The sequence below is a fragment of the Amia ocellicauda genome, chromosome 3, assembly GCF_036373705.1.
Source record: "Amia ocellicauda isolate fAmiCal2 chromosome 3, fAmiCal2.hap1, whole genome shotgun sequence".
NCBI lineage: Eukaryota > Metazoa > Chordata > Actinopteri > Amiiformes > Amiidae > Amia > Amia ocellicauda.
In genome coordinates, this window is record NC_089852.1 from 16,782,587 (window position 1) to 16,794,805 (window position 12,219).

Genomic DNA, 12,219 nt, shown 5'->3' on the forward strand with positions numbered 1-12,219 from the left:
TTATTAGGAACACCATACTAATACTGTGTTTGACCCCCTTTCGCCTTCAGAACTGCCTTAATTCAACAAGGTGCTGAAAGCATTCTTTAGAAATGTTGGCCCATATTGATAGGATAGCATCTTGCAGTTGATGGAGATTTGTGGGATGCACATCCAGGGCACGAAGCTCCCGTTCCACCACATCCCAAAGATGCTCTATTGGGTTGAGATCTGGTGACTGTGGGGGCCAGTTTAGTACAGTGAACTCATTGTCATGTTCAAGAAACCAATTTGAAATGATTCGACCTTTGTGACATGGTGCATTATCCTGCTGGAAGTAGCCATCAGAGGATGGGTACATGGTGGTCATAAAGGGATGGACATGGTCAGAAACAATGCTCAGGTAGGCCGTGGCATTTAAACGATGCCCAATTGGCACCAAGGGGCCTAAAGTGTGCCAAGAAAACATCCCCCACACCATTACACCACCACCACCAGCCTGCACAGTGGTAACAAGGCATGATGGATCCATGTTCTCATTTTGTTTACGCCAAATTCTGACTCTACCATCTGAATGTCTCAACAGAAATCGAGACTCATCAGACCAGGCAACATTTTTCCAGTCTTCAACTGTCCAATTTTGGTGAGCTTGTGCAAATTGTAGCCTCTTTTTCCTATTTGTAGTGGAGATGAGTGGTACCCGGTGGGGTCTTCTGCTGTTGTAGCCCATCCGCCTCAAGGTTGTACGTGTTGTGGCTTCACAAATGCTTTGCTGCATACCTCGGTTGTAACGAGTGGTTATTTCAGTCAAAGTTGCTCTTCTATCAGCTTGAATCAGTCGGCCCATTCTCCTCTGACCTCTAGCATCAACAAGGCATTTTCGCCCACAGGACTGCCGCATACTGGATGTTTTTCCCTTTTCACACCATTCTTTGTAAACCCTAGAAATGGTTGTGCGTGAAAATCCCAGTAACTGAGCAGATTGTGAAATACTCAGACCGGCCCGTCTGGCACCAACAACCATGCCACGCTCAAAATTGCTTAAATCACCTTTCTTTCCCATTCAGACATTCAGTTTGGAGTTCAGGACATTGTCTTGACCAGGACCACACCCCTAAATGCATTGAAGCAACTGCCATGTGATTGGTTGGTTAGATAATTGCATTAATGAGAAATTGAACAGGTGTTCCTAATAATCCTTTAGGTGAGTGTAGATTCCTGGAGCAGACGTTGGGTCAATAGACGGCTTGAGAAAATCAATTTCACGTCAAATGAACCATTAGCCTGGTCTGCAATAGGTATAATAAAAAATCTGCAATAACTCAGATTTCACTGACTTGGCAAATTTCACTTTGTGTATATATATATATACATATAAATGTTTTATTTAATTTATTGCCTCATGACGTACACCTCAGCTAGCACATGCCCCAAAATATATATATTGTACCACAAAGCTCATTAAAAAAGAAAAGAAAAGAGGAGACAGTAAGTGGGCCAACTGTCAACTTGTGTAGATCCCTCTCTGCAATTCCCACTCAGCTTAATTCTTTCTTATAAGACAAAAGAGAGGCTTTATTTTGTCAGTTCAAGATTGTCATCCTCAGGAAAAGAAAGGGGGGAAAAAACTGAGCTGTCATAAGTTCTGCCATTTAATATTCTTCTTTTGTCATTGAAACCAAAATAGTGTACTCAGAAAGCTCTGGTGAGACACAATACTCTTGAATGCAAAACTAAAAATCAATCATATATCACACCACTTGTCAATCCCAAATGTTCGATAAAGGTCTCCCCATTATCGCGAGAACTGGCCATGATTCAACACGGTGGCACTGGCTAGTCAAACTGCTGAGTACAGATGGCAGGGCAGGGTTCAGACATTGGTGGTACCAGCTGCATGTTCAAACCAGCTGAGCCCTCGCTGTGATTATAAACTACTGTCTTGGTCCTGTAGGGTGGTAGTGTATTCAGGTTTAGTCCTTCCACCTGAGTTCTTAAATACCTACTTCAACGTGTTGTTGCCTTATCGAATCAGTTTAACTGGCCTGAGCAGTTCTGAGAGTGTCTGGGGTTTAAAGGGAGCCAGATCAGCTGGCGTGCGTCTGGACCGGAATAAAAACAAGTCATGAAATAATACAAACACTAAGACAGGGATTACCTTTGGACTGTGAGTTATATAGGATCCTCTGAGGGACATAAACAACCTGCCATCCAAAGGTCAAGATACAAAAAAAGCAAACATCTCTTCTGATAGATATTTTTTGGGCAGCAGACCACTTGCCAAAAAAAAAGGAAAAAAGGGGGGGCAAGACAAGATGCCACGATGCTGTTGCTATCAGAGAGAGGAATACACCTGTCTCCTATCATTTGCCAATTCCAGTTATTACTTTTCTTGTTTACTTGGTGCCTTACGCATGGCTCTCTGCTGCTTAGAATGCTATCCTACCACTCTTAAACAAGGAAACGGATTCAGCACAGATTTCCCAGCAATACCCTGAAAGAAAATGGCACGTGAAAGCAAATTGGTCTTGCACACACCTGAGTGCAAAGAAATAATGGGTTCTAAAGCGGTGAGCAAAGCCTCCTATGATTCCCTTTCAGAGGTCCTTGCATGGGCTATGCTCCGGCCACATTGCCTCACACGCACAAATAACAATCTAAGTGAGAGAGCAGGGAGTCAGGTATAATATACAGAGGCTTTAAGTAAACAGCAAGTCGTAAGCAATGGAAAGGAGATTCCACTTGCACAGCAGTTTGATCCATTACAAACCTTCCTATCTTGCACAGGTGCTTCCTGTTGCAAATTCAATACGGTCACAGGCATTAAATAACTAGTACTCTGATGCTGCAGGAGCATACAGCTCGTAAAAACCTGTACTAACCTGCTTTGCAATGGGAGTTTAATTTGCTTCTCACCACAGGGGAAGAACAAGTGTGGTTAGCAGTCCATCATTGCCAGGCACCAAAAAACTGTTTCTAATATTCTAAGGATCTCAGATGCTATGGACCAGAATGCAAGGAGACATTAAGACCGCACAGGTTTTTAGGCTTTGCTAAAGAGTCCCAGTAATCACTTTATAAAAACAGCCAGATTAAATTATTTGGCTCCCTTGCTTTGCTTTTTACTCAGGATCGGACTCAGTTAACAGCTAACAGGCATGCTAATCAGATGAATCAAAGTACCTTTGACCAAAATGTTGTGGTTTGTGCTCTGTTTTGTAAAGCAATCTGTTATTGGTATTACATATTAATGTCTTTATTGGTCTGCTTTGGGATACTTAGGAAACTAATCCTGAGGGCAGCACTGACTCATGCAATTGAATCATTAAGATTAATTACAAGGCTTTATTTGTGATGAGATTTAGCCTAACTGAGTAAGATTTATCAAAACAGAATGCAGCTTCTTGAGTAGTTGAAGGCAAATATCACTTGATAAGTCATAACCTGTTGAATTATTTTGCTCTGGTATCTGGATCAGGGCAATACTGTTAGTTTCAATAACCATACAGGATGTGATCTTAAAGGAAAACATAGTCTGTAATGTGGTTGACACACTATGCAGAAGCAGTTTCTAACAGCAATATTTGTTAAGGAAATACTGAGCCAACAACCCTTTAAGTGTTACCACAAATGTGAGTAATCCTACCTCTCAAGTTTGTAGATGCAAATCTTTCTCTCAGAGATGGGAATTTTCAAAATATTTACAGCTTGGGTAGAACTATTGTGCTGTTCCCCACACAATTGTTTGTGAATTGTACCGTTTTCTTTATTGAATGGCATCTTTTACAGTAGCTTCCCCTCCATTCACACCTACACTTCAAAACAAACCTTAACACTTTCAGAATCCAGTTGCAATTCATGGCAAAAAAAAATCTATTCTCTGCATAATTTATTTGAATGTATATTTAACATGGGATATGCCCTGCAGAGTGCAAGTTCCCTTGCATGCTGTAGATGACCTGGTTACATATATATTTAATGTGCTATGCCCTGCTGTACATAATTTAAAGAACGCAGGTCACGCATAAGGTATGAGAGATATTCAGCAATCCAATTGACATTTGAAAAATTGTTAATACTGTACTCAGCCTGCTTGTGATTCTAATCACTCCATTTTGTAAGAAAAGTGTTGGTGGGAGAGGTGAGGGTGGGAGAGTTACATAAATGATTATCTTATTAGAAACAAAACAAAATGTGAAAAAATGCCTGAAAAAAAGGCATTTCAGACATAGTATACCTATTCAAACTAAATATTCGGAATGCCTCTTTCAAAATGTGTGGGGAAAAAAGTCCCATATAGAAGGGAGAGAAGAATTTAAGATGATATATCGTCTCTTACTTGTCGATTAATTAACAAACGTGCCGATCCCAAAGAGACCCGTGACCTTTTCAAGAAGAATCAGTCTAGACTTGTGTCTAGTGTTTGAAGGATTAAAAAAGGGATGGCCCCATGAAGCCCCTAGAAGCCAGAATGTAACAAGTTCAAAACATTTGCAGAGTGGTTACTTTGGGGAAAGGATTATCTAATAAATTTGACCAATTCAATATAAAAAAAATTACATCAGTAAAGTACTAAAGACTTCAGCTGGATCAAAAGGTCCCCACAGGCCCATCAAATTCAGAAACTGCAGCTTGAACAGAAAATCATCTAATATTCCCATTGGACCAGCATGGAGTAATAAAATCGAGTACACATTCATTTTTACAATAAAAGGAAATGGTGCTCAATGTCAGTGGTTCTCAACCCTAGTGCTGGAGGACCACCTATCCGGCTGGTTTTTGTTCTAACCGAGCTTTCAGTTAATTAATTGAACCTTAATTGAAGTAATCATCTGCTTAGATTTGACTTTTTAAATTGTGTAATAAAAAAGATGGTTCTTTAATAAATTCTTTATACAATTCTATACTTCAATGATTAGTTCAACCAATGGTTAAATTAAGTAATTGAGAGCTCAGTTGGAACAAAAAGCAGCAGGGACCTCCAGGACCAGGGTTGGTAATCACTCCTCAATGCGACCACCCTTTGAGTCCATGGTGGCTTGTATGGAAGGGAATGGTTCACAGCTGCCTGAAGGGCACAATCATGAGGCATAGCACATTTTCCATAGTCCCAATTGTATGTGCACTACATTTTTAATGATACAGCTTGACTGAGCCAACTAACTTTATAATCACCCTGGTTGTCTGTGGGTAAACTCACAGCTTGTTAGACTCCATTCCAGTCTGACTTCATCTCCAGTTTAACAGAGCCCAAGCCTTTACTGGTATTGACTACTAAAGCTGGTGACAACATGATAAGTAACTATAAGGAGACAACAGCAGCCTGCTGTGCCAAGAAGATCCTGTATCCAATCACAAAGTAATATTCATAATGGTCAACATTTAAGCCTGAGAAACAATAGTAAATTAAATAATGCACATGGGTTTCCAGCCATTGAACTGCACACCTCAAAGTAACTCTCTATGAATGGCAACCTGAAATAAACTATGAATAATTTTCCACTGAAACGTTTGGAAGGAAATCAGTCTTTTCCAGGGATGGGTGAATGGAGACGCCAGAATATAAGTGTGACATTTGGCAAAAAGAAAGTACAGACCATTATTGAATACATTTACAGATAAAATAGATCACAAATGACATTAAGTATCATCAATCTTATAAATGCTGTTCATAATAAATCATAACATATTCATATGTATAATAACAATAATAATAATAATAATAATAAACGTTCAGCTTAATACATTCTCAAATGTGTCACTAAGAATTTGATCAAAGAAATACGATCATGGATAGATAGATAGATAGATAGATAGATAGATAGATAGATAGATAGATAGATAGGACATTGAAATAAGTGTTTAGAGACTTGCTGTACTGTTTAGCCTTCTGTAATTACTTAAAGAGATTAATAGGGAAGTAATTGTGTTTTATTAGTGGCAGCATCCGTAGCAGCAGGGACAGTAAATCAAATGGTAAATTAACCGTGTCTCTATATATTCGCTTTGTTAGCCGAAATAAATTGTTACAAAATGTATTATGCTAAATTAATAGATTTATGTAATAGTCACTTCGTGTCACGTCCTTCAAATTGTTGACGTTTGGTATTTTGCCTATTAAGCAATTACGGGAATACAAGAAAACGACATTCAGAAACCTGGCCAATTTAGTAAATACTTTTCTTTGTAAAGCACTATATGACTAGTTATGGATTGTTTAGTTTATTAATACACTTTTAGTTGTAGGCTTTAATGGGATAAACGTGGTGCCTATGAATTACACATTACTATGTAGCTATACATGTAATTCATGTGCTGAAATCCCACCTAAGATTTGTGTTTACATAATTAAACTCGTTTTATTAAGCGCATCAAATACATACAATTATGCAAACCACATTATTTAAATCAAATCTGTTCACATAGCATCTTTACATGAATGTAATGAGCTGATTGCCTTCGCATCATTACAGAGCATTAATAAAGCGATCATTAAAAGGAAAATAATAGGAAAAATAGTCACTGCAAATATCAAATAAAGTAACTTACCCAGCGTGACAACGCAAACAAGACAGGATCCGTGCATACCGGCGGTGTGGATGGAGAGCTACAGCAAGCAGACGTCCGGAGAAACGCGTTACCAGAGTCGGCTCTTTTCGGGGCACCTCGCTGCAGATCTGTCCATGTCTCACCCCCTCTCTTCAGGAGATGGCGGTCTGGTCTCCTGCAGCGAAGACTTCGGGGATGAGGCAGATGTGTGAACTTAGAGACAGGGGCACCGGTTCACGTATCTGCAAAGCTGCCCTGGCCACCTCTCCAGCGTCAAGACGTGTCACCATCTGAACCTGTGCCAGCACCATGCGTCCCGCACCGAAACAAAGCGCAACACTTGGAGAAGAGCTCGACAGAGAGCGGGGCACAGCAAACTTGTGCTGGGCGCTGTGATAAGACAGCCTCGGAGACGGTCTGCGGGGTTTTCTCATACACTACTTCAGGCAGTGCAAAGTTGCGCCTTGTTTGAGCCGCTGTGTCGGTCACCGTATCTCCTGTGTGCCGGCGCTCGCAGGGTCGCGGAAGAGACGTGCAACGGTTGCGCAGTGTCTGCGGGCTCCCTGCTGCACCAGCCCGGCCTCGCTGGGTCCTAGACAGAGCAGACAGCCGGGAGCGGCGGCTCTCTCCCGTGTCTTCAGCGCAATACTGCTGTATCCACCGCCTGCTCGTACTTGTTGCTTTGCTGAAGCACACACTGCATTGTCCGCTGCCTGAATTGATCGCTGTGTTTAGCAGGTTTACATCAGGTGCATATTTGTGGGCGTGGGTTGGGATGGCAGTCGTATTTTATTTATTGTATTTGCAATTTGTTGTTGTAATTGTCTCCATCGCTCAGTACTCATGAATTGTATTTCAAATGTTTTATTATTGTTATTATTATTATTATTATTATTATTATTATTATTATTATTATTATTATTATTATTATTATTATAAGTTACATCAAGTATTGTTTGTTAAAACGCAAATGTCTCTGCTCCAAACCTATAGATGAAACTGAATACCGTACTTACTCTACATACGTTGCATTGCCTAACCTTAAAATTATTAACCTTATTCAATTAATATTATCCTTTATGTATGTATGTATGTATTTATTTATGTACAACTACATTAGATTTTTTTTCTGCTTCAAGACAAATGTAAATTATTCACACAATTTTAACTTATTTTTGTAAGGTATGTTATTAAAACCTGTGGGCTTTAACTTAATTACTTTGCCTTCCAGATCTAATTTAACAACCCCGTCAATATTCAAAGACTCTGGTACCATTGCTTAATTAATTGGAGCACATGCTGTATCTCAAGCAAACATTTTCATAACCCCTTTACAGTCTATACAGAAACCAGATGGCTTTTGAAAATAAATTATAAAGTGTAAGTTAGTAAATTTTAAAATGTTATTATGAAGAAATAATGAAGCACTTTTACAAAGACTACTTATTGCTGAATAATACAGATCAGTTATTCACTACATGCCATGTTCCTGTACTGTTCCTGTGCCATTAGGAATAACTGGTTATTTAACAATGCAATGGGCAATTTCTCATGTGAGACATAAAACTGTCTATTTTTAAGTGCTAACCTTAATTTTATCTCTCCAATAAGTTTTATTTATGATAGCTTATAAAACAGCACCATCCCCCATGAGCTCAACTGAGAACACATTGTATGAGGTCATTAGGTCACCAGGTTTAAAACACAGAGGTACAGACAAAATCTAGTTCACGTTATATACACACCAATTGTTTTACTCTTCATTATTTCACCAAGGCAAGATTCTAGAAGTGAAAAAATGGGTGACCTGTCTGCGAAGGAAATACAAAAATAGCTTAAACCAGTATACAAAAAAAACTTGAATTTGAGGTGTACTGCTGGTGAATGGGATTGCAAGCAGCCACTAAGCAAAAGCAGTGTTTTTTGTATTACCTTAGGGAAACACTTAAATGCCCAGTCATGAACACAGAAAGAAGAGAACATGCTGAAAATGAGTCAAAGTAAAACAAAAAAACACATTCTTAATGTCTACAGACAGAAACGTTGAGGGTTATATCACTGCCAGTGACACGTACATTTTTCCTTATTTACAGCTGTGGGTGGGGGGTGGTGAAGCACCCTGAGGCGGCTCAATTATTTATTTACAGTAAGATTTTTCTAATCCTATAAGAATGCAGGTTTCTGCTGATGCAGATGAAAGCAGGATGGATGGGGCCTGCCTGGAAGAGAATTGGCACCAGGTCCTACCTGCAGCAACTTCTAAAAGAGCGTCAGCATCCATCGCACAGCTCCTCTGGCTGTCTTCAACAGCAGTGCGTTGACACAGCCTAAGGATGGCCAGGAGAGCATGAATGTACTCTGGCAGGACTTACAGGCAGCGATCTATCTTGTGTACATCTGGCAAATTCTGTAGCATAATTTAAAATAAATACACTAATAAATAAAATAGGCCAGTAAAGGATTGCCAGCGTTTCCCCCCCGAAAGAGATCTTTTAAGCGAAGGATATTTGTTGCAGTATTGCCACGAGCTCTGTAGACTAGATCGAGAGGTGATTTTAATTAAAATCGGCGATGGTGACAGCTCCATCGCACAAAATGAAGTTACTTCTCCTGTCAGTAGCTTAACTCTGGTGTGCATTAGGACAGAAGTGCTGTGTCATTTTATTTGCAATTGTACTCAGGCTATTTTTTTTTTTTTCTAAATCTAAGTCAATTTTATTCCATCACAGTACAGCTGCCTCCTGGACTGACAAAATAACTCTAATGTTTTAGGAATTTATTCTGTGGTACACACAGTGGGTATCTGTCATCCTGTCCTCCATACCAGATACATAGGTCCTGTAGTGAGGCACAGCTTCAGTTTCTACTGCTCCTTTTTTTGGTCAGTTTTAATCAATATGATGGTCAACACGTAACTAGATCAGTATCCCCCAGATTTGCCCTGGTCTGTGCCAGTGCACATTTTGTTCCAACTAATCACTCATCATATCAGTATGTGCATTATTTTACATTGTAACATAAAATGTAATTTTCATATAAATGTTTAGATCAAAAACCTGGACAGCTCAGAGTTATGTTGAAGCAAAGTGAATAGGCCTCCTATGTCTCTAGTCAACAATGCACAGATGGGCAGGGAATAGAGGGATAAAGGAGTGAGACAGGCTAGGGAAATGTATCTACTTAACTGACGAGTTCCCGTAAAAGTGTCCTACTCTAAATGTCAGTTCTCACAGTGATAATAAATATATTTTAAATGATGTTATTGTCTGTTACTGTATATAAACTGCTTGGTCCTGCCTGGAGAGAGATCTTGACCTGCCAGGGGAAACTCTGTCCGACTGCTTTCTCTCCCTACAATCGCTTGAATAATAATAAGTGCTTTGGCTAACTCTAAACCTAAATTTAAAGTGAAGTCTTTATTCTTCAACAAGGAAAACACAGGCAAGAACCTGTAGTACTCATACATAGTCTACAGGACCCGTTTCTCATTCCATTTGAGCTCTACATGACTCAAATCACTAATTGTAATTGCTCCTCTTCCAAGATCTATTGAAGATCTGAAGTCACCTTTCAAAAGTGTAGATCTGCACCCCTGCAGGAAATTCATCAAATACCTCAGCTAGAGGTAAATCATAGTAAAAATAGGGCATGCAACAATCGTGCCAAGCATTCTCTGTTGATGTTGACCTCCTGTACAGATGAGTGTGGTATCAGGCATTATTTCTTGCATGTCCCATTCTGGAGATCACATCACATTTGCAAGCAGGTCATCAAAAGAAAAAACAGCTCATCACACCAAGTCAAGGCAAATGACAACCTATCAGGCATTAGGACCCTCCAGGTGCTCCCTGGGATGGAGAAAATGGCAGCTTTGCACTGGAGCCAAACAGAATGAGACTTGGGGGGAACATAAACAAAAGCTCTCATTGACAAAGTGTTATAATTTGGGAGGCTGCCATGACTCAGACACTGGGCCTTTAAAGAGGAAATACAAAAACTCCAGCACATTTCAGTCAACACAGGACACAGCGGGGGTAATTAAAACCAGTTTACTAGCAGACAAATTCATATGATTATTAAAAGTCGACATATCAAATCTAAAATCAAAGGAAATTAGAAGAAGTTAATTATGCCTGCCAATTTTCATTCCACAGCTCTTGAATGTAAATACCATAGCAACAGCAGGTTCTTCTCAATCACTGCTCAATTTTCTTCTTTGTGGAAGCTCTCACTCATTCCCAGGCTTGACAAGATTTTGAATATAGCACACATATTCATTTCAATTGACAGGAACAGTGCATTTCCTCCTGTACAAAAGACTACTGTAGTTTAATAACTGTCTGCATAGAAGCTGTAGGAAAATACAAAAGTAAATATAATGTGCCTGTTACCGTCCAATATGAAGTGAAATTCAGCAAAGGAACCTATATATTCGCAGAAAGACGACTACTTAATAATGGTTACCTCCTGTTTATATCACAGCAACACGAAAGATCTGAACATTACAGGAAAGTGGAGTACCTGTGACTACAGACTACAAAAAGGAGTCAATTGATAATTTCCATTAACCGAAAATATCATAACATAACTGTCCATATAAGCAGCCATAGGTGTGAATATCCTCTAAGGAAATCAAACACAAATATATAACATATTTAATTTGGGAATTTTTTGCTTCACACAGCTTCAGGAATTATATCAATTAAATTTGGTTTATTCTACAGTACAGCAACACAGAAACCTCAGACGGCAGTATCTTGCCAAAAGTAAATGCATCCAAGTGTATTTGAAAATAGGATTTAATCAAGCACATTAAAATAAAGCAGGGCTAAAACTGCACTTTTTTTTCCTTTTAATTTAAGAGTTGCAGATATCACCATCAGAAAACTGGCAACTAAAGCAGCACAAAAATACATACAATCAAAATAGACATACAGATGTGGCCAAAAGTATTGGTACCCTTCCACTTCCCTTCAACTCACAATTTTCTCTGAACTGAGTAGAAATTGACAAAAGTATCTGGTATCCACCATTCTTTATTTCACATTCAATCGAACAGAAACTTTGCTTTTGATTTATGACATAACATATTACTTTAAATAGTAAAACAAATTAAAATGGCACAGACAAAAACATCGGGACCCTTAACCTAATATTTAGTTGCACGGCCTTTAGAAACAATAACTGCAATCAAGCGCTGTCTGTAGCTCTGAATGAGGTTTCTACACTTCTCGACTGGTAGTTTAGCCCACTCTTCTTGAGCAAACAACTCCAGTTCTCTCAGGTTTGATGGGTGCCTTTTCCCAACTGTGAGTTACAGCTCTTTCCACAGATTTTGTAGCAAAAACGAACAGCCCATTGTCAGAAAGCTGTGTCTCAGTCGCAGGTCATGGGTCCTCCAGCAGGATAATGACCCGAAACATACCTCAAAAAGCACCCATGAATGGATGAGAAGAAAACATTGGACCTTTCTGAAGTGGTCTTCTATGAGTCCTGATCTAAATCCCATTGAATCCCATCCCATTTTCATTCAGACCGCAACAGATGATGCGACTTTAAACTGTTGTACCTTGAACTTGAACATCAGCTTGGTTTTGAGGTTTTCCTTGGTTCTTTCTCCACCATTCGAACAATCCTTCTCTTCATCAGTTTTCCTCTTGCGGCCACGTCCAAGGATGTTGGCTAGTCCCG

The 12,219-nt window shown here is 39.4% G+C and overlaps 1 protein-coding gene across 1 annotated transcript in view; it reads right to left on the reverse strand.

The window, feature by feature from the left end:
* The window catches only part of podxl2 (podocalyxin-like 2), a 60,590-nt gene extending 53,394 nt beyond the window's left edge, over nt 1-7,196 (reverse strand). The window contains exon 1 of the mRNA XM_066698327.1: nt 6,529-7,196. Within this exon, the coding sequence (XP_066554424.1) occupies nt 6,529-6,565 (37 nt within the window). The 5' untranslated portion in view covers nt 6,566-7,196. The remainder of the gene's footprint in view (nt 1-6,528) is intronic.
* Between the last annotated feature and the right edge of the window lie 5,023 nt (nt 7,197-12,219).